Source organism: Canis lupus, chromosome 36 (genome assembly GCF_003254725.2).
Source record: "Canis lupus dingo isolate Sandy chromosome 36, ASM325472v2, whole genome shotgun sequence".
In the NCBI taxonomy this organism is placed as follows: domain Eukaryota; kingdom Metazoa; phylum Chordata; class Mammalia; order Carnivora; family Canidae; genus Canis; species Canis lupus.
This window is the reverse complement of record NC_064278.1, coordinates 23,206,890-23,228,973: the sequence shown is the minus strand read 5'-3', so window position 1 is coordinate 23,228,973 and position 22,084 is coordinate 23,206,890. Positions and strand designations below refer to the sequence as shown.

General features: G+C 38.9%; 1 protein-coding gene and 1 long non-coding RNA gene across 15 annotated transcripts in view; one reads left to right on the top strand and one right to left on the bottom strand.

Moving 5' to 3' along the window:
- Positions 1 to 22,084, top strand: part of ZNF385B (zinc finger protein 385B) — a 382,539-nt gene that overhangs the window by 252,026 nt on the left and 108,429 nt on the right. The window contains exons 1-2 of one of the 14 annotated variants that reach the window (XM_025460363.3): positions 15,690 to 15,811; positions 21,549 to 21,594. The exons of 11 other annotated variants lie outside the window; for them this stretch is intronic. Coding sequence is in view for 1 of the 3 variants with exons in the window: in XM_025460355.3 (XP_025316140.1) it covers positions 15,742 to 15,811 (70 nt within the window). In the remaining 2 variants the exon portion in view is untranslated. Of the gene's footprint in view, positions 1 to 434; positions 619 to 15,603; positions 15,812 to 21,548; positions 21,595 to 22,084 lie in introns of those variants that run through there. 2 more of the 14 variants (XM_025460366.3, XM_025460355.3) reach the window with 2 other exon arrangements.
- Positions 13,943 to 15,486, bottom strand: LOC125754422 (uncharacterized). The gene is made up of 2 exons (XR_007408594.1): positions 15,403 to 15,486; positions 13,943 to 14,272 (listed from the first exon to the last, which is right to left on the bottom strand). It is a non-coding gene; the product is annotated as an uncharacterized LOC125754422 (long non-coding RNA).

Genomic DNA, 22,084 nt, shown 5'->3' with positions numbered 1-22,084 from the left:
ATAGATTTACTGTAACAAGAGCTCAAGAATGCAGTGGCTTAAAAAAAAAAAAAGAAAAGAAAGAAAGAAAAAGAAAAAGAAAAAAGAAAAAAAAAAAAAAGAATGCAGTGGCGTTCCCAAGACACAAAAGCTTGCTTCAGTCTCACCTAACAATCCAGAAATGGTTTAACAGCTCCTGGGCAGGCGGGGCTCCTCTGTCTTGCTGCTTAGCCACCTCTGGTCTGCGTGTGTTTTCATTTTTTTTTTGTTTGTTTGCTTTTGTTTTTTTTGGCTTTGCACGCCCAACTCACCACCACTTCCACACTCCAGGCCACCAGAGGGAAGGAAAGCTACCGGAAGCACACCTTTCCTTCTAAGGAATGACCCGGAAGTTATCACTTCCACTCACACCTCATTGGCCAGAACTTAGTCACGTGGTCCCGCCTATAGCTGCAAGGGAAGTCGGGAAATGCTCTCCCTATCTGGGAAGCTTCTGCTAAACTGATAACTCCTGGTATCCTGGAGATTGGCAGGAAAACTAGCAGAGGCTGCCATAAGCCCCGGGAATAGTGCCTCCCATGGAATAAATGTTCCTCTAGAACCAAATCATCTGGAAGGTGATTAGTGTAAAAGGAGAGGGTGAGTAGAAACATGCTATCAACTCTGCTTTGCATTACTCAGATTTTAGGACAGGTCTTCCTGGGATGCTCAGGTTTTTTTTGTTTTTTTTTTGCTTTTTTTTTTTTAAGATTTAATTTATTTATTCATGAGACACACAGAGAGAGGCAGGGACACAGGCAGAGGGAGAAGCAGGCTCCCTGCGGGGAGCCCGACGTGGAACTTGACCCCAGGGTCTCCAAGGTCATGCCCTGGGCCAAGGCAGATGCTCAACCCCTGAGCCACCCAGGGCTGCCCAGAAGCTCAGTTTTGACTTGAAAACTTGCCTATCTTCTTGCAAATTAGAACACAACTCCCAAGCCATAAGGTTTCTATCATCCTAAGGAAAAAGAAGCTGCAGGAGTAATATTTCCATTTGTACTTGTTTCTGTATGTAATGACTTCAGCCCACCATCCTCCTAGCTCAGGAAACTCCGGTAGATTAATGAAGAAGTAGCTGTGCTCTTCTTGTGAAAAAGGAAAGATCTGAAGTGCACTATACCGCTTATTTTTAACGTAGAAATTCTTTTGTTTGCTTGGCTGTAATTTTCTTAATCAGGACTTTTCCACTCTTTTCACGGATTCAGTTTTCAGCTTTTGGCAATGATTTATGTTTACAGACATGGGGCTGCATCTTCAGAGCTTTTTTTTTTTTTTTTTTTTTTTTCATTTTTTCCTATCAGTTTGGTTTGGTTGTTTTCCTGAGGATATTTACTGTGATCTGCTAAACTTGAACAGTTGTGTTCTAGGCAAAGCAGTTTATTCTGAGCTCCATTCACGCTAAGCTTGCCTAGAACATTCTTACATTCCATGGGTCCTAACTGCAGAGGGTCAGCCTCTCATGTGATCTAGCAGACCACGCTGTCCTCCAGCTGACAGCTGGCCGGGGTTCAGGTGGCTCTGCCTTCTGGTAGTGTTGGTAGCATAGGGGTGAGCACAATTTGGTTGTATTAGATGGCTTGAGCAGCCATAGGAAAATACCATAGGCCAGGTCACTGAAACATCAAATATTTATTTCTCACAGTTCTGGAGATCATGAAGTCCAATATCAAGTTTTCGGTGGGAACTGGCTTCCTGGTTTGCAAGTAGTTGCCTTCTTTCTGTGTCCTTACATGGCAGAGAGAGTATTCTGGTATCTCTTCCCCTTCTTCTTCTTCTTTTTTTTTTTTAAGATTTTATTTATTTATTTGAGAGAGAGAGAGAAAGAAAGAGCATCAGTAGGAAGAAGGGCAAAGGGAGAGACAGAAGCAGACTCCCCACTGAGCAGAGAGCCCAACTTGGAGCTTGATCCTAGGACCCTGAGATCATGACCTGAGCCAAAGGCAGATGCCCAGCTGACTGAGCCACCCGGGCAGGGGCCACTCTCTTCCCCTTCTTATAAGGGTATTAGCTGTCTTGGATTAGGGCCCCACCCTTTTGACCTCATTTAACTAGCACTCTGAGTATCAGACCCGATCTCCAATCTATTTTTACATTGGGGTTAGGGTGCCGACATATGAATTTTGGGAGAATAAAAACATTCTCCCAATAAATAATAATAATAAAACAGTGCTCAGATTAGCACTGATCTCCCTTTCATTTATCATGGCATCCACAAAGGGTGACTTTTTTTCTGATTATCCTGTGCCACCCTGGGCAACCTCCGTAAAATTTCCTATGGTGGGAGATTGCTCTGATAGCTTCCTAAAGTCTCTTACTCTAAGGAGATATTTGGTCTAATGTCATTATTTAGCCCTACATAATGCCTTGGAAGTTGCAAAATGTTAAGATATTACAATATAATGAAGTGATAGTTGTAGAGTGCTCTATAGTTTCCTTGCTTACATTATCTCTTGAATCCTCATGGCAGCTCTGAAGGAATGGTTGGGATATGGCTCTATTTTATACATTAGAAAATTGAAGTTTGGAGAAGTTTAGTAATTTCCCTAAGGTCTCAGGGCTAATAATTGATTGACACTGAGACTCTATTCCAGGCCTTCCAATTTCTAATTCACAGAGCACCATATATGAGCTAGAATTTGGCTCTGGAGTCACTAAAGTTTGGTTTTAATCCAAGTTCTGTCACTTATTAACAGCAAGTGGGCAAGTTACTTAACTCACTAAAATTTCTCAATCTTCTCTGTGACATGGAAATAATAGAGTCCACCTCATAGGATTCTAATGAAAATTAAATTATGTAGTGCATAGAAATCAGCATAACACTTACTGCACAGAAAATTGTTAAAAATTGTTGGTTATTATTTTTAAGGACATATCAAATCCTATTGCATTGAGTTTAACTGTGAAACCAAATTTATACATTTTATTGGACTTGATAAAATATTCAAAATTATGTACACTACTGACTGATCTCAGGACACTTTACATGTTTTTAAGTATTATAAAATTCATCATATGAGACACGAGCACCTTAATTGCCACCTGAATATCTGTCTCTGTGTGTGTATATTTATTCTTGCCTGGTCAAGTAGCAGATTAAAACAGTTAACAATTAGCAGATATTTTAAACTCTACCAGTTATACTTTAAGTAAGCCAATACAATTTTTTTATCTGGCTTTGGCATGAGGTCATTTAGTGCTCATTAATAGAGTTAACTGAGTTTGGAATTCTTGTTTTCCATCTCTCACCAGTAAGCCAATAGTATGCTCATAATTGTGATCAAAGGAACATGAAAAAAAAGCAAAGATTTAACTGCTTGAAATTTGCTCTACAGAAAAGTCCAATTATTTGCAGTTGTTCTCCACATTATGCAGGATTTAATCTCTACCAAAATACATATTTTTCTATTAGTCTGATTCTAAAAGCCTAACATAAGAGGTCATTGTTACATAGGCTGTCAACCGTAATGAATGACTAGGAGGTTCTCTCCTAATGAACCCAGATTTGTCGGGTCATTTAATGTGTATGTCAGGATAAATTAATAATACATACCTTAATTTGTTGTGCATACTAGTCCTCATTCTCATATGAAATAACTAATTAGAGAATTTCATACATTTCTAGATTTAATAGGTGTACATTTTTGTGGGTATATGAGTAAGGGAATATTCCCATTCAGATAATTAGTTCTGATTAGTTTCATGCAGGAGATCAAATGAACTTTTCTCAGATAGAAGAAACTACACCAAACCTGGAGTTAAAAATACTTTGGAGCAAAGTCTACTAGCAATGTAAATGCCATTTCCTCTGATTTGTGATCAGCTGAACCAACAGTGAAGGCCCAATATGACTTTCAGGCTTCAGGAACACAGTCTAGTGACTGAAGGGTAAAAGGAATGCTTCCCATTAGGTGCATGAGTTAGTAAATTCTGGCCTGTCTTGATTGGGAATTAATAATACTAATGACTTGAGATGATCCTAAATAGTTCTCAGCATCTGGGCAGAGCAATTATGAATATATAGATAAATAAGGTGTAAAATAACATAAAATCATTTTCTTTCTATGCTTCATAGATGGTGTCAGTGTGACTACTCATATGAGCAAGATACCCACACATACCCTCTGATGATTTTGATTTGAGAAGGCAAGATGACTATACTTATTATAACAGCTTACTTTGTGTATACTTATTATAGTCTTAAGATTTGGTTTAAGTTGTAGTATGTACTCAGAAAGAAGAGTTACACATTATTCTGTATGTATAACTCATTCATTGCCTTTGTCCCATATGTTCATTTTGTTTTCTCTGTTCGATTCTGGAGAGCAGGGACCACGTCTCCCTCATGATAAACACAGGGCCGGGCTCATGGTAGATGATTAAGAAATAACTTGAATGAATGCATAAATGGGTTTAATCTAATGAGTGAATCTATAGTACTGAAATGTGCAACACATAAACATGTATGAAGAATCTCTTGGCGTATATGGATACATGCACAGACACACATATGCAAACACACATACACACACACATCCCATATTCAGGGCAGAGTCACTAGTTAAGGAAAGTAATGTCTACGGTGTCTAGCCAATGGTAATACCACATAAGTATGTAATTAAATAATGAATAATTGCCAAAGCAGAAAAAATTTAATAATTTATTAATATGAAAAATGGACATCTGTCAGTTTACAAACATTATGAGAATTAAATATACCAGTCTGAGGAAACTTACAGAAATCCAAGCACACTAATATTCATAGCCACGAGTAGTTTGGTGTGTGTGGTTTTTTGTTGTTGTTGTTTGGAGTTCTTCTTTTGTTTTGTTTTATGTTTTTTGTTTCTAACAAAGACAGTACAGACCACAAAACAATTATTTTATTCATTATTTTCCTTACTGTGGGCATAACTAGCATTCATCTAACTCATTTACTAAGAACACTGAAAAATAATTATCTAAAATTTTGTTAAAAATCAATTATAGTTTTTTTTCTAATGAGAAGTTATACAACTTACAAGGTTTGTATAAACCCTTACATTAACCTGATTTTTTTTTCCTCAAGATCAGTAATTATAAAACAGCACAGGTCTAGTTGCCACAATTTCTACTAGAAATATACCGACATACACAGGCAAAGTTTCTATTTAAAGTAGATACCAGCTCTGTATAATTAGAGAATTATAGTAAATGGTCTTACAGATGTAAAAGGTCTATATTTATGGACACTTTGGGCACTGGTTATTAGAGAAACTTTATGTTTCACTATGAGATTTTATGTCTGATATATAATCAACTTCATATTATCTGCTCTAATTAGAACTAGAAGCAGCTTAAAATGGAAAAAAGAAATTATTCCAAGATCTCATCTGAGGAGGCAGCTTTGGCTTACTTCCCCACTAATACTGGCCTCAAAAAACAAGATCCCTTCAGTCCAACTGGGCCTGGGTAGCCTGCTTTTTGTCTCATGGAGTGTTCTGAAGGGCTCAAAGAAAGTCTTAGTTTTTACAGTAGTAGCCCAATGGTATAGGACTTTTCCATGTCATAATTGTGTATTTGCAGGTAATGACTACTCTCTACTTCCATGATTTTCTCCTGGGTTCTTTATTCTCATATGAAGAATGCTTGAAGCCATCTGTTAAGTTTTTCCTCAAACCCTCTCCTTTAGCAAAAGGACTGACTTTATCACAACACACTTAATTATTAATACCTCAATCAGGAAGGCAAACACACTAGTGCAGCAGAGATTACTAGAACAAGACAGTCAATTGAATTTACTCTATATTTATTGAACTGCCTGAGTTTTTAAAACCCATCATGGATGTGGAATTAGTACTGGGATCCAAACACCTCCTGGCTCCTTCCCTCTTCCCTGAATTATAACTGTTAATATCCACATCTTTGCCACTAATTTTTTTCTAAATTTATTATAGAATATATGAGCCATTATGTTTGAGTTTGGTAGTTGTTAAATAAATGTTTGTCTAGAACTAGATGTACCTAAAATGAGTTGTGTTCATGTGTTGTGTATACAGGTATTTACAATGTAATAGGTATGGTGATATGGAATGTAGGTATTATATAGGACCACAGCAGAGGAATACTTCACCCAGTCTGAGTTGGTCAGAGACAGACTTTCTCTTTTAGAGAATGCATGGTAAGAGGCAGATAAAGTGAGAGTGGAGAGAAAAGGGTCAGTAGGAGAAAAATAGGAAGAGCATGAAGTATACAGGGAACTATAAACAGATGTGTGTTGCTGATGTAGTATTTGAGACAGGATGGTGAGAAATGAAACTCGGATGGTAGTTAGGGGTCTAACATCTTGGAGGGCCATGTAAACCATATTGATGTAAATTTGATAGTGAAGGCAAAGCTCTGTGGGCATGGAGACCCTGTCGGTCTCTTTCATGCCACATTCCCAACATCGTACATTGATCTGACACACGGGTCCTGGTCCTTAGTAGATATTTTATGTGTAGATGAAATGAAATAGAATGAAAAAAAAAGGGATTTAAGCAGAGTCAATTAGAATTTTTGATAAATTGTCCTAACAGCAGTCTGAGAGTTGGATCCAAGGAGAATAGAAGTGGAATAAAGGAGACCAATAATGATGGGAAAAGATGAGGATCTGAAGTAGGGCAGTGGTCAGTCAGAGTGAGAATCTGAGACATATTGGACACAAACCTGTAGGACTTGGTGTTTGTGTGGCTGTTGTGGCTGTGAGAAGAAAAGGAGGGGAGGAGGCATGTGTTATGGTGGTTGCCATCATTTAATTTAAAGAATATGAGGAGAAGAGTTGTCTAGGGGGAGGATCAAGTTCAAGTGTTTCTGAAGTCATTTTAGAATTTAAATTTCTTTCAATGTTTGCTTTAAAAATGAACCCGTGGAAAAATTCTAACAGGTTTTCAATGAAAATCCTCTAGAACTTCAAATTTTTCAAATATCCTGTGGGTATTGTTATTAGCATTAGGTGGGAACATAATCTAAAAACATGAGCACCCCACTCTTTTAAAAAAATTTTGATAACACCAAAACATTTTGGCATAATTAATTACCACTTATTCTTCACACACAAATTTGGGAAGAAAGAGAATGTGTTAACAGTTTGTTCTTCCCTTTTGCTTTCCCTTTTTTTTCTTTCTTTTTCCAGTATTCTTCCTCTGAGTCGAGCATTTTGCAGTGAAGAGGGGGCGGCATCAGCTCCCAAGTGGAGCCTCACTCTGAGTGGCCTTTGAAAGCTTCTCTGCTTTGCACGGGAAAGGAGCAATGCGTAGAGGCCAAGGAGAATTCCAAATAAACAGCATTTCTACTTCTGTCTCTCAATCTGCTTTTAACATTTGGTGAGGGGCGAAAACAAATCCAACAGAACAAAGGGCCACCCTTCATTCGAACCTGGTGTTCAAATAATATTAAATTTAATTTGTACTCAGATGGTTAAAAATATTGTTAAAATATGTAATTCTTGTACACTGAAGATTTATAAGAAATATGGTTAATGTTCTTTCTCACTCCTTGGCACTAGCTCTCTTCCTCTTCTAAATATATCTTTTATTATCTCAGAATATTCCTTTAGAATGAGTAACTTCATTCTCCCACATTTCAGAGTAAAATCTTTCAGGCCAAATAAGTTTGGTTCTAGACATGTGTACGGGGGATCCAGTTGGCAACTGGATATGCATACCTGAGGCTTGGGGCAGAGGCTGGGGCTCCGAGTGGCAGACTTTAGCAGAGACAGCGCCTTGAGAGACAGGGATCACCTGGGGAGAAGGTGGAGAGGACCACCAGCAGAAAGCCACTGCTAAAACCTGAACAATAACATACACCTAAGAGGAAGAACAGGCTTTGCAGGGACAGAGCAACCTGATGGGAGAGGCCAGAGGAAGGGCCTGGAGAGACATATCCCAGGAGGCAGGGCTAAAGAGAGTTCCAGAAGGAAGGACGCTGAGAACAAAGGAAACGGCAAGCAAGCCCACTTCTCTCTCATTAGCCTGGCCTCTTTAACCTGCCAGCCCTACAGTCACAGTCCTCCTCTCACCCAGCTCTCCTGAACCACAGGGAAGATGGTAGCCCACCATTGTTTCTGTTCTTAGGTTAATGGTTTATGCCATGCGAAGAGTGTCATTTCCTCCGTGTGCAAGTATGCCATTAGATTAGCTTCTTTTAGCATCACTTCCATCCAGTCTGTTTATGGGCTTTGTGGCTTTTAATAGTCTTCTCCTGCAAAGAGCTACAAGTAATTTGACTATAATGCGAGTGTTTCAATAGTCATTATTTTCGGGGTTACTCAGCCAATTTTACCATTGTTCACTCAGGGATATTTTTTAGTTCACCCTCCTTGTTCAGGATGTAACAGATAAAATACCTTGCTCAGAGCCAAACAGAAATAATTTAGATTCTTCTTCCATGGACTTTCTACTTTGTTGTATTAAGTGAACTCCTAACAGTTTTGAGAAGAATAAACAGAAAAGTCTATTTTATTGTACAGCGCTCTGAATAAGGATGACGCTACCTGTCTGATTCATATCAGTTCAGATCTGTATTTTATCCACAGATGATGCGGTTCTGTTGTTCCCTGAATAGATGGGAGTGTAGATAGGTTTACCCACTGTAAAATGAAGTTTATGTACAGGATTCAAACCTCTTAATGTAGGCACGAGTGGTACTTATCGAAGCATTCTCATTGTGTTAATTTACATTTTCCCATTTCTCCTGGGGAAAGATTTTGTTATCAATCTTAAAGATCATTACAATGAAGAAATGATTTTAAAAATTGTTACTTTTGGTTCACAGGAATACAGGTCTGTGTAAAGATAAAATAAGATGGGTCTAATAATGCTATTTTTTTATCAAGTGCATGTCAAAACTCATCATATACCTTATTTTCCATGGCCTTTTGGTGAGTTTGTTTTGATTCTATCTTCTATTTATGAAAAATTAAGATATAAAGAAGTAAAGATATTTATCCAAAGCCACATAGGCATTAGATGTGAATAACATCAGTAGTGCTGCTGCAACAACTTGACTTTTTCCTCTACAGTTGCTTAAAATATTGATAGAGCCCTTGAAAGCTTTCTCATCCATTTTTCTTTTTCTCCTTATAGTATTGATTTCTATTTCTTTAACTTTAAAAATTCACATAGCACAATTGTTAAGAAGTTCCAAAGTAACTTTCTTAAATTTGGCTTTTCACCTAAATTTTAGACTTTTTTTAAAAAGATCTAAGTGTACTGCATATGATATGGCTAATAAATAATGCAGATGATGTTCATCAATATTGAGCAGAAGATACATTGAGCTTTGAAAAGTTTGTTTTCAAAAAACTGAACCCATCCTTTAGGGGTTTTTTTGCTTGTTTTTTGTTTTTGTTTTTCCCTTTTCCTGAGAGCTACTAACTTCATAAAGGATTGTTAGAATATTAGTTTATGTTTAGTCTGGCAAAATAAAAAAATAAAATTGCATTATTCCTTTTATCCAAAATTAAATGCTATTCCTTAAAATTTTCCTTCTGGCATTAATAGCCCATGTGAAATTCTAGGAGATTGAGAAAAGACTGTAACTCATGTGGATAAATATTAATTTCTGTAATAGATGTACTATGAAATGCATGTGTAAAGTCTGCGAAGATTTGTTAGGGAGGGATAGGTCTTGGCCATTCTCTAACTTTCTTCATCTTTAAAGGATCAGCATTTATTAGGTTAACTTTAAATATTTGAGAGCAAGGGGGATCCCTGGGTGGCTCAGTGGTTTAGCGCCTGCCTTTGGCCCAGGGCACGATCCTGGAGTCCTGGGATCGAGTCCCACGTCGGGCTCCCGGCATGGAGCCTGCTTCTCTTTCTGCCTGTGTCTCTGCCTCCCCCCTCCTCTATGTCTATCATAAATAAATAAATAAATAAATCTTTAAAAAAAATTTTGAGAGCAAAATCTTGACATATTGACTAAATCTGAATCCTTGCTATAATATCAAACATAACTGAAAATTCAGAAACATTGTCATTTATTGAATAATCCTGGTAATTTTTATGAAAGCAAAGTATATAAAACAAATGATGATCTTTAACAGGGGAATCATAAGTGAGAGTGTCATCTAAGAATTTCCTTTCTCTTGGCTGTTGCTTGTCCCCCCCTCCTCTTAATGGTAGAAAACAAGTGAGACACAGTGGGAAGAGGCGACCTCCAAAGTATGAAACTTAGGCCCTGGACTCAGTCTCAGTGTGTGGTATTAAAAGGTGAAAATCAAGAACTGTGACTTGGAGTGGTGCTGAGGTCAACACTCAGAAACCAAATTTCCCTTCAAGCTTTCACCTCCCTCTGCATTCTTCTCTGTGATTGATCCCTCCATCTACCCAGGCTGGGAGCTTCACTTTAGTCCACTGGATGTTAGCCTCACATCTAATCAGGGATCATGCCCTACCGATTCTGCCTCTTTCCTCAGTCTTCTCACTATAGCCTGACTTGCAATTTATGGTAAAATTGTTTCCCACCTGGGTTGGTATAATGTCTCCTACTTGAACTTCTTAGCACCTTCAGCCCTGCTTGTTCCCACCCACCTCTTCCCCAGCAGCTCCTCTGGCACATACACATAATCTGCATTTCAACCACTGATGCTCCTAACATAGAAGTCTCATCGTGTCATGCTCTTTTTAAAATCTGCCTTTCACTCCCCATCACCTTTGGGTCGAGTCTGAACACATTAACATGACTTATAAAACCTATATTGGTCTTGTTCCAGTTTACCTCTCTAGGAACATTTCTCACCCCAGAGAAATACTTCAGCCAGTGGTGAAACTCTTTCAGGTCAGGGTATGACGCTTGCTCTGGCTATAGGCCTGGCCTTATGTGCAATCCCCTTTACTTAAAACAAACAAGGAACCAGCTCCTCCTCTTCTCCTACCCCATTCCTACCTTTTGCCTAGGTAAATCCTATTCTAGTTTTTCCGTTTGGACCTTACTTTTTCAAGGAAACCTTACTGGACACCTGTGAAAGAGTTACATCCCCTTAGCATAGCCAATACTCCTCTGTCATCACACTTGTCATGCTGTATTTTAAATGCCTTTATTTTCAAAAGGAGCTTTCATAGGCAGTTAGCTCCATGAGGGCAGGGACTGAGGGTTTCTTGTCCATTGTTATATACATAATACCTAGTGGCTTATAATAAGCCCACATTAAATGTCAGATGATGATTACAAAGATGGAGTTCATACCAAGTCATCAGTAGAAGTAGAGTGAGGAAAGTAGAAATCAAAGCAGATATGGAGCCATACCAAGGGCTCTAGAGACCAAGAAAGCTGAGAAAGAACAGTGCTGGGAAATGGAAAAGCAGCAGGCCTGTCTTGTCCTGTCCCACAATATGTGAGGCCTGAGACAAGGAAAAAATTGATGCACATATATATCTATTACAAACTATTCTAGTTTAAATTCAAGCCACTAAGATGCTAGGTAAAGTATATTTCCTATACTTTGACAAATACATACTTTACAAATATATGTTCATAAAAACCTGAGAAGGCCATATATTATTTTAGAATTCCCAGACACATCAAAGTTTGTGCCAGATCATGGAAGCACAGAGTGGCTCCTGTCCCAGCCTCTTTTTTTTTTTTTTTTTTTTTTTACCCTGGTCCAGTCCCATACTGCAGGAGTATGGACACCCAATCCTGGCTGCCAAGCTCCACCTACATTCCCTAAAAACAGCCATGCTGGTCCCACATGGGTATTATCTGCCTCAAGGGACAGAGATCTAGAAAAGAGACCTATGTAAGACCTGGCAGTAGTTCTAGAGCCATTTGGGAATGAACATATGAAATCCCAGATACCCAGAATGTGGCTTAGAATGTGGGGGAGGAGAGCATAGACTCCACAGGGACCAATCTCCTTGGCCTGCAGCCTGGGTAGAGGCCTGGTCATAGACAGTTGTGCCTAAGGGTGATATTGCAAGCAGTTGATCTGAATATATTGGGAGCTTATACTCCTGGTATACTACAAGTGTCTATCTGTGAGGGTATAGCATTGTCAAGGACTATCTAATACTGTATTTTTTAAAAATCCGAAGGTTGTAGATACATTTTTCCTGACTAACCTCTCATTTCTCCTTCGAGACCATGTGACTCTCTGTTCTCTTGTATTCCAGGAAGCAGCCTAAAATCACAGTCTTTCAAGCCAAAACAGGTTCTGAGTTGTGAGTCAGTTTAAGTTCTGAGTTGTCCATTTACTGGCTGTGGAGCCCTGGGCAGAGTATTTCATCTGATGAGTGGAGGTAATAAAATCTTCCTCTAGGGTTGTAGCTAAAGTACATGAGGTTAAAGCCTTTAAAAGGCTTAGCTCAAGTAAATGCTCAACAGATCATAGTGCTGTCATCATCATCATAATCACTGTCATTATTTTTAGAGCTGTTATGTCTTATTGTCTGTAACTATTGCAATGACCTTGGGCAAGTCATGTAACCCCTAAGAACCTCAGTTTCTTCATCCATAAAATGAGGTCTTTGGAGCAGAGGATAAGTCCAGTTAAGAGTAGGGACTTTTGGAGTTCTTCTTTTTCAGTTTACACTAAACCTGAACTTGACCCCAGTCTACATCGTAAATCATTAATGGAAGTTACTACTATGCATATAATGTCACTGAAGTTCTAGTTTAAGCAAACCTGATATTGAAAATCTTAAATATTTTGTAAAAACTAAAAAAATCGGGATCCCTGGGTGACACAGCGGTTTAGCACCTGCCTTTGGCCCAGGACGCAATCCTGGAGACCCGGGATCGAATCCCACGTCGGGCTCCCAGTGCATGGAGCCTGCTTCTCCCTCTGCCTATGTCTCTGCCTCTCTGTGTGTGTGTGTGTGTGACTATCATAAATAAATAAAAATTTAAAAAAAACTAAAAAAACTCTGGATTGAACATGCAGTTTAGGAAACAAGTATATATTTGCTTTACAGAAAGACTCATCGTAGGATTCCTTTGCTCACTGGTTCTTCTAATACATTAAAAGTCAAGTTTAATTTACAAAAAGGTATTCACTTTGCCTACAACTTTTCTGTGAGTCATAGAATCCTTTGAGAATTGATTAAATCTGACTCCTCTTTCCCCAAAATGAGCATGGTTGCAAATATTGCATAGAATTCTTGGAGGAGGGAGTCCATGGATCTTAAGAATCCAAAACAAAAACGTAAAGCCAAAACAAAAACAAAGCCAATGAAAATGGGATGTGCTGAGGATATTGGAGGCATTTCTAAAAGCCGACTTCCAAGCACCTGGGCCTTTTCAGTTTTAGAGAAACAAAGAGAGAAGTAACATTTATTGAAGGCATACTCTGTGCCAGCCACTGCACTAAGTAAGCATTTTTATGTGTTATGATGTTCTTTCCCTTGCAAACCTAAAAAAAGGCAGGTATTTCTGATGAGAAAACTGAGGGTCAGATAGTAATTCCCCAAAGTGACATCACTAGTTAACAAATAGTACAAGCAAAACCTGATTCTGGAGTCTGACTCTAAAGCTATCACACCATGAGAAAAAGCCCTAAATTCCTTCACTCCCAAATCTTTATAAAAGAATAATCACAGAAATCCGGAGATTTGTCTTCCGGAGTGAACTTCTTACAAAGGAACACCTGAAGCCAGCTTCACGTTGACGGCCAATCCCTTCCCCTTGCCAGTGCCTCTCCCTGGCGCTGGGCGGCCCTGCAGGAGCGCTGGGCTGCTGGTGCGATGGGGTGGGGGCAGGCAGAGATCCGAGGGAGGAGGGATTCTCTGCGCTGGATGGGAGTCAGAAGTTCTGATCCCCTACGTGCCCCGCCCCGGTAAGGGTTTCAACTGACATCTGTGTAAAATAGTTGTCAGCTGAGGAGCAGAGAAGTGGCCTGTCAAACTCCGAATGTCCCATTTGCCAAGTCTCACATGAGAAAAGTGAAGACAGGTCCCACTGGGAAAAGAAGACCTGCTTTCCAAAAGATTTATTACATAAGGGTCATGTTGCATAACATGTGCTCTGCCCAGTAGACTCGACTCCTCCTTGATTCATTCATATTTTGCAAGGTAGCTAATTAATCTCTTTTAAAAGGGGGGGATATGATGGAGGGGAATAAATGAAGGGCCTTGTGTGAATGACAGTACAGCCAGAGTCTTGCTGGAGTTCCGTCTTGGTTCTGTAAGCTAATATTGAACTTGCTTCATAAACAGCCCGGCCAGATACTGTGCAGAAATCACTGAGGTTTGTATACTTTAAGACCTTATATATTAAGGTGAAGTCTGTATCCCCATGTTCTAACCTGTCAAAATAGAACATTCTTGGTGAGTTGGGAATAACAACCACAAATCCATTTTTGGTTTCAAGTCATTTTAAGATATGCTATCTTATCACCTCAGACTTCACAGTGTGTCCTGGAGAGCGTGCTGTTTTCACCGTGATACTAAGGCACAGTGAGATTTGGTATTTGATTTAGATTATCCTCATGATTTCCCACATGATACAGAACTTGCTTCATGAAGTCACTTGCTGCTAAGCATTTCAGACCTTTACGTGGCATAAAGAGAACACCACCGCTTGGAAGTGTTTAGGGGGGAAACATGCATATTTAGAAGTAGCCGACATTTGATACGTAATTTTTCTTATGTGCTATGTATGATGCGAGACATTCTCCACCTAACGCGAGGGCAGTGCCTTCTTTTTATATCAGGAAGGCAGCCCAGCAGAGTGGTTAAAGTATGGACCCTAGAGCCGGACAGTGTGGCTTTGCCTGCCAGCTCTGCCACTTACCTGCTTTGTGATCTTGAGCAAAATACTTAATTTTCGTGTGCTCTGTTTTCATATCTACAACATGCAGGTAATAGTAAGTTCCTCCCTGACTGTGTTAATTTGCAAGATTGAGTAAATTAATATAGGCATAAAGTGCTTAGAACAGTGTTGGTATAAACAAATGTAATGTGTTAGCCGTTGGTATACAAACCTGCGAAAATGACCAGTAAGCTCTACAGTCGAGGTGAGGGGGTTTAAAAAACAAGTCTGTTTATCCTTAGTTTAGGATAAGGCTTCACCTGAGTTTGTTTTTACTTCTGTATTGAGAAAGCACTAACTAGGATGGCTTCCATCCCTCTGTTGTCTTATATTGTCTGCCTATGAGTCAGTGATCCCATAACATCTGTGGCCAAAGGATCCTCACGTCCCCGTAAATGGAAATGTGCACCACATATTTGGTAGATTGAATAAATACCATATTTCACATATCATACCCGTGCCAAATGTATGTCAGCCCTATTGTGATAATGATATCTTTATTTTAAATGTCCCTGACTTCATAAGAGCATCGTGTATAATCAGTGAATACTCATGGGAAAGAAAAGAATAATAATATGTAATGAGCCCTTCAAATCATTCCATGTGTGAAAAGTGTCTTCATACCTGAAAAGGCTGGGGAAATAAAGCCGTTCATTCATTCAAAATCTGTATTGCGTGTCTGTCAGAGGCCTAGCATTGTTCTAGAAGCTGGGAATAAAGCACCTAGAATACAGCTGTTGCTGTCATGGAGACTGCATTGTAGTCAAAGGAGACAGGGAACAAGTAAATAAAACAAGATAATTTTAGAGACAAATAAGTGAATGGAGTAAATAAAATAGAACCGCATAATAGAGGAAAAGCCTTGTTAAAGATCTCAGCTGAGACTCAACTGAATTTAGGGTTGAGAGTTCCACACTGAGGGAATAGCAAAGACAAAACCTTTGAGATAAGAATGAATTTGATATGTTCAAGAAAAAGAAAAGAAGCTTAGGTCTTGGAAGAGGGAGGGGTCAGCAAGTGGAGGTGATACAAGGTGAGGTTTTGGAAGTAAGCAGAGACTTAATCATGTGGCAACTGTAGGCCATGGTAAGGAGATGGATTTTATTCAGAGCGTGGTGGGAAGCCATTATGCCTAGGAGTAACACGTAAGATTTGTATTTTTAAACAGTTTGGCTGCTATGTGGAGACCAAGTATAGGGGAACATAAACACTCCCAGAGAGATCCATTCAGAGCCATTAGCTGTAGCCCAGATGGACGTTGATGGCTTGGACTAGAAAGTGGCAGTGACATGGAGAGAAGCAGAAAGACTTGCAATTTATGCTGGAGTACAGACAGGACTTGGTCACAGTCTGGATGTAGGTGGTAAGCAAAAGGAAAAACCAAGGAATCCCATATTTTAAGGTCTTACTTAAGTCCTGCCTTCACAGTGAAACTTCTCCAGCTGTTCTAACTCAGTTCTCTTTCCTTTCAGTGGAGCAATTGGTTTTTGAGCTCACATCATAAGGCACAGTTCGAAGTATTTAGGATACGCTAGTGAACAAAAGAAAGATCCCTGCCCTTCTGAGGTTATGTTCTCTCCTGTACTACTTCTCTCTCTGGGCCTGTAATTCACACTAAATTGTGCGTGTCTTTGTATTCTAGTCTCTAAGTGTTTCAGATATATTTTTTTTGTTATCCAAATAGTCACCTTCTCAAGGACCAAAGACCTCTGCTTTCAGTTTGTCATGATGTCTAGCTCAGTACTGGAGGAACAAAAGTAACAGTGAAAATATATCTTTTTCATTGATAATTTCTTGTTTATAGGCTTGCCTGCCTTAAGTAAATTTGTGAAAATCCAAAATTGCAATTCAGATAATTGGAAAAGCAATCATTTTTCCATTAAAAAGGGATTATTTACTCACTGAAGAGTTACTTTAAAATAACAGACTCCCCTAATGAATGTAATTAAAAGTTTGTTAACAGGCCATTATGTATTTGTCAGGGGATGTGGGTAGAGGAACTGAAGCTAGAGTATCAGGGGCCACACAGTCAATTTAAGATTAATCCAAAATGAAGACAAAGGAGCTGAAAATTAGAATTGTAACTAAAAAAGAAAATAATTTCTGATTTCTGAAAATTTAAACATACCAACAACTTGATAGAAGATTTTTATTTTCTAAACTTACAATATAAGCGACAATTAAATTCCTTCTTTAACCAGAGCACATTCATCCTGGCAATGAAAAGTAATCATTCTAATATATAAGAAAATTGGCTTCTGGTTACAGCTTTTAGAGTATATCTTAAAATATGAAGAAGAAAACAAAATTCATGGTTTGATGTTTTATAAGGAAAATTGAACACTTCATAAACACTCCTAGAATATCGACCCTTTTCATGCCCCTTTGTAGTCATGTTGGCATTGAGGTGCTCTTACTAGTGTAATGTTCCAGCCACAACACCTGTCCTATGAGTTAATTAAGCTTTTGAGCACAATCCAAGGAATTCAATGAATGTTTATGACTTTATTTATGTGGAACATGCTTCTGAATTCTAGAGTAACTTTAAACCCAAGGTTTAAAGAAAACATCCCTTTTATAAGGGGCCCTTAAAACGTGATTCTATATTTCTCATCATGTTTCCTTTTGAAGACCATCATAATTATTTATCAATGGAAAAGAAAGCCTTTCATCAGGTAGTATGCCATAGCACAGTTCATGTGAGAGTGTAGATGCTATTCTCTTTCCTTCATTCACTCATTCATTCATTCGATACATTTGTTCAGTGCTTTCTCTGGGCAAGTCACTAGGCAAAAGCAGCAAGTCAGTGTGGTCTCTAACTCAGAAGAGCTTATAGCTTCTTGGGGGGAAAAGACAGATACACAATAGAATGTCTTAAATACTGTAAAAGACTTATTAGTGAAACGTATCGCAGGTTCAAAAGAGAGCAAGATACTTTCTTCTGATGGAAATGGAAAGGCTTCCTGGAAGAGATGGCATTTCAAATGCCACTTGAAGATAGAATTTGAAAGGAGACAGAAAGGCAAGGGCATCCTAGGAAGCGTAAGCAAGGTGATAGAACTAAAAAAATAAATAAATAAAATAATATAAAGTGTGTATGTATAAGAACCAACCAGTGCTTTGTGTAGTAAAATTTCTAGAGTGACCACTAGGTGTAAGGCACTGCCTAAGAAGCCAGAGTCAGAAAGAAAAGCATTTTGTCCTCATCCCTGGGAAATAGTTCAGTTTAGCACATCTTAAAGGATTTTCAGTTAAGTTTAAGAACTGTGATGGATGCTGAACCGAGATGTTGGGATTGTATTCTATGGCGATGGTTTTGGTGATGGAGATACTATCGCTTATCATACACTAAATCCTTCAGCATTCTGTGCACTTTAGTAAGAATTTACATGCATTAGTTCCTTCTGGTCTCCTCATAAGTGTGTTTATTCCTACTTGTCAGCTGAGAAAATGGGCTTAACAAGTCAATTAATTCATTGAATGCTGCCCAGCTGGTAAGTAGCAGAGTAGAGATTTGAACAGGTGTACGATATGAGATTGAACAGATGTACAGTATGGGATTGGACAGGTCTACGGTATGGGATTTCAGAGCCTGTATCTCACTAAGGTGAGCAAATGGAAGATATTTGAACAGGAAAGTGATTGATTCAAGCTATCCTCAAGAATTCATTTAACCACATGGGGGAATATAGTGATTAAAGAATTATGCTAGTGAACAGCTAATGAGGACCTAAATGAAGGTAACAGTAGTGAGTATGAAAAGGTTAAGGAGATGAAAAATGTCATAAAAGTAACTAACTTGGTTCAGGGGCAAGGAAGAGGGAAAGGTCAAATGCAGATTCAAATTTTAGAGTCTATATAACCAGAAAACTAGTGGTACCAGGCAGCAAAATAAAGACCACAAGAGGAGGAATGTCCCTTCTAGGGTTGGGAGGTGGGCTGGGATGACCAGTTGCATTTTGTACAAGTTGAAGTTGAGATGCCAAAGGGATTATACAGGTGAGAGGAGTCCAGCAGGTGTTCAGAAATATAAAAGCTGAGCTTGGAGAAAAGGTATTTAGACATGGAATAAATTCACATTCTTCCAATGGTACAGAGGCCAAGGACTGATAAAGGACTTCAAAACTGTAGTTTTATTAAGATGGAGAAATCAGAAGCCAGATTTATGAAGTGATAGTAAAAAAGCTGAGAAAGGAAGTGTAGGCTATGCTAAAAGGAATTAAAGGAAAATACAGAGTAGTTTATAGACTAAGAAACTAACAAAATCAGGGAAGTTTTCTTTGTTTTCTTTAAGAATGAGCTGACTGAAGAAAGATGGTAACTTATAGAGTAAGATCTTGGAATTGGTGGGGCTGCATTAACTCAAGGGCACACGTGCTGGGTTAGCCAGGTGAGGGATGGCTGATGCCTCCTTCAGATTCATTCAGTCTCTTGCCACCCCTTTAATGACCGCTTAAATGCAACCTCTCTGCTAGGACTTATGCTCTCCCATGGTTTCCCTTATAGAAGCTTAAATGTTTTTTATCACATTCTTCTACCACTCTTGGTACATACATGCACCATGGACCAGTAGTCCTCAACCATCAGTGTGTTTCCAATCATTTGGAGGGTTGGTTAAAACACAGACTTCTGGGTCCCACTCCCAGAGTTTATAATTCTGCGGTCCGGGATGGAGCCTGGGAATTTGCTTTACTAACAAGTTAGTAGATGATGCAGATGCTTCTGGGTACCACACTTTGTATACCACCAAACTAAACGAAGGACCAGTACAAATAAAAGGTTTGGGAGTTTGAGGATAGCCTAGTATGCCAGGCCTGGATATGGTCTGGAAAATACTCCAGGAATCAGGCATGATTTAAAGGCAGGCAAAAAAAGAATGGAATAATTTGCCTAGCTCCTTTGAAAGAAAAATACTTCAAAGAAAGTAATAGCATAATCCCTACTGAACACAAAGTTTTCTGAGGTCTAGATTTTTAAATTTAGGTATAGGATTTTTTAAAAAATGAAATAAAAATTAAAAGTGAAAACCACAGCAATGACTATAAGTTTATTTTAATTGGGGGTGAGGGTGGTAAGGGCAGAGGGAGAGAGAATCTTAAGCAGGCTCCACTCCCTGTGTGGAGCCCTATGTGGGGCTTGATCTCAAGACCCTGAGACCATGACCTGAGCAGGAATCAAGAATCTGATGCTTAACCAACTGAGCCACCCAGGTGCCCAATACGAGTTTGTTCTAATCATGAACTAAATATTATGTGAGCCCGAAGTGCACAATTGCTATTTGGGGGAAAATAAGTATAGAGCTAGCATGCCACAGTTCCATTTTGAGCGCTATTTTGTTATTATTCGTAACAACCGAGATCATGGGGCCTGACATATGCACAGTTCTAAGAGCTGGTATGGTAATTACCATTTTGATTGCTGCATCTAATTATTCCCTTAGGTTTACCTGTCCCTGATAGTTACCATGCAAATCTGACATAAGCAGATATATCAAATCTCTGAATTTGGGTGAGCGCAATATGCTCTGTACATCACTAAAGTGTTGGCTGTGGTTGGCAAATGTGCTAAGTTGCACAACCAAAGGTCCAAAATCCTTTCTGACATTTAAAACATCAGCCATTTCAAGTTTCTTTCATTCAGTCAAATGCTCACTAAACTAACTCATCAGTGACCATCAGCCTAGCATAAGGGAAACAGCCAATCAGTCATAGCCACACTGTGCAACATGGATATATCAGAAGCCTTATTATGATCACATGATCAGATTCCACTAGGTGCAAAGTGAGATTAGATATATGAATACATGATGTATCATTTTGGATCCAAGCTCATTTCACCATGATAATCCTCCCAAATGACTGAAAAATTAGGTTTTTGGCATTGAAAAGCATAAACGTCCCTGTTAATGTTATCAACCTCAAATTGTCACCTGCTGTGAATCTTTATTTAAAACCAAAAAATGCGTAAGAAAGGAAAGAAAGAAATTCTTCAGGCCTAATGGTATGCAAATAAACTATTCTGGACTAACAGAATATAGACACAGTTCATATTTTGAGAACACATTCCTTTTTGAAATAAAAAGCAATTTCAAAATAAAGATTTAGTTGCCTACCTAAAAAAAAAAAAAAAAAATTCCCTTTAAGTCTAAGTGATACCAAAAACTCCAAACTGTTGGGTGCCTGGATGACTCAGTTGGTTAAGCATCTGCCTTCAGCTCAGGTCATGATCTTAGGATCCTGGGATCAAGTCCACACTGCGATCCTTGCTCAGCAGGGAGCCTGCTTCTCCCTCTGCCCCTTACCCTTTGCCCCTGCTCTTGCTCTGTCTCTCTCTCTCTCTCAAATACAGAAATAAAATCTATTTTAAAAAAGTTTTTAAACTCCAAATTGTTATGATAAATAAGTATTTTGAGAGTTGCATTGCTTTGCTGGGCAGGAGAGGTGGGTGTCAGACGATTCGATTTCATTTTTACCTCGGCCAAGTAGTAGTTTCTGAGTAGCTGAGAGCTCTGAGAAAAATTACATGAAAGAAAGTAATTGTCAGCCTTTTAGGATATATTTGGTTCAGTGTCGTCAGAAGGCAGTCTGCCCTCTCCCTGGAATCAAGTTGCAAACACTATCCTCAATAGTAATTAGAGCTAAGCGGCAATTACAGGACGTATGATTTGTTCAGACGCACTGGCCAGCGGCTGTTTCCTAGCACCACATTTCACAGAAGCACCAGGTTGAAATGATGGAATTATTTCTCTCTCAATGTAATGCTTCGTACAGTGCTCGAATGCAGAAGTGAACGTGGACTGTAATCTTAACTACGAAGGTAAGCATTGCTGGGTGATCAGCATTTACACCTCAGGGAACTTTTTCGTGAAGGATGTGACAGAAATGTAAAACAGTTAAAATCAATTTCAGAAGAAGAGAAAAGTAGCAGAATTGGAGCAAATAGAATTTGCTAATTTCACAACTCCCCTGCCCAATAACGTCCCGGTTTTCCTAACTTGTTTTTATTTAGATTGTAATACTGGTTCACTTTGCTAAATAGAATGAAGATGTGACTGCTTGCCCACAGTTCCTTTATCTTTTTTCTTTTTGAAGTGTGTCTCAGAATAACTAGGAGGTAAAAATGAAATTCAGGTTTAATCCAAGTGTTTAGAACCCTCTCTCACTTTTCTCTTGCGAAAGTATATTTAAGCTGATGATTGTACCTATTCAGGAATTCGCATCCAAACGGACAGGATAGTGGCTGGTAGCCTGTCCCCAAATTAGGTGACGTGGGTGGTTTGCACTCTTGTCACCTGATTTTTATGATA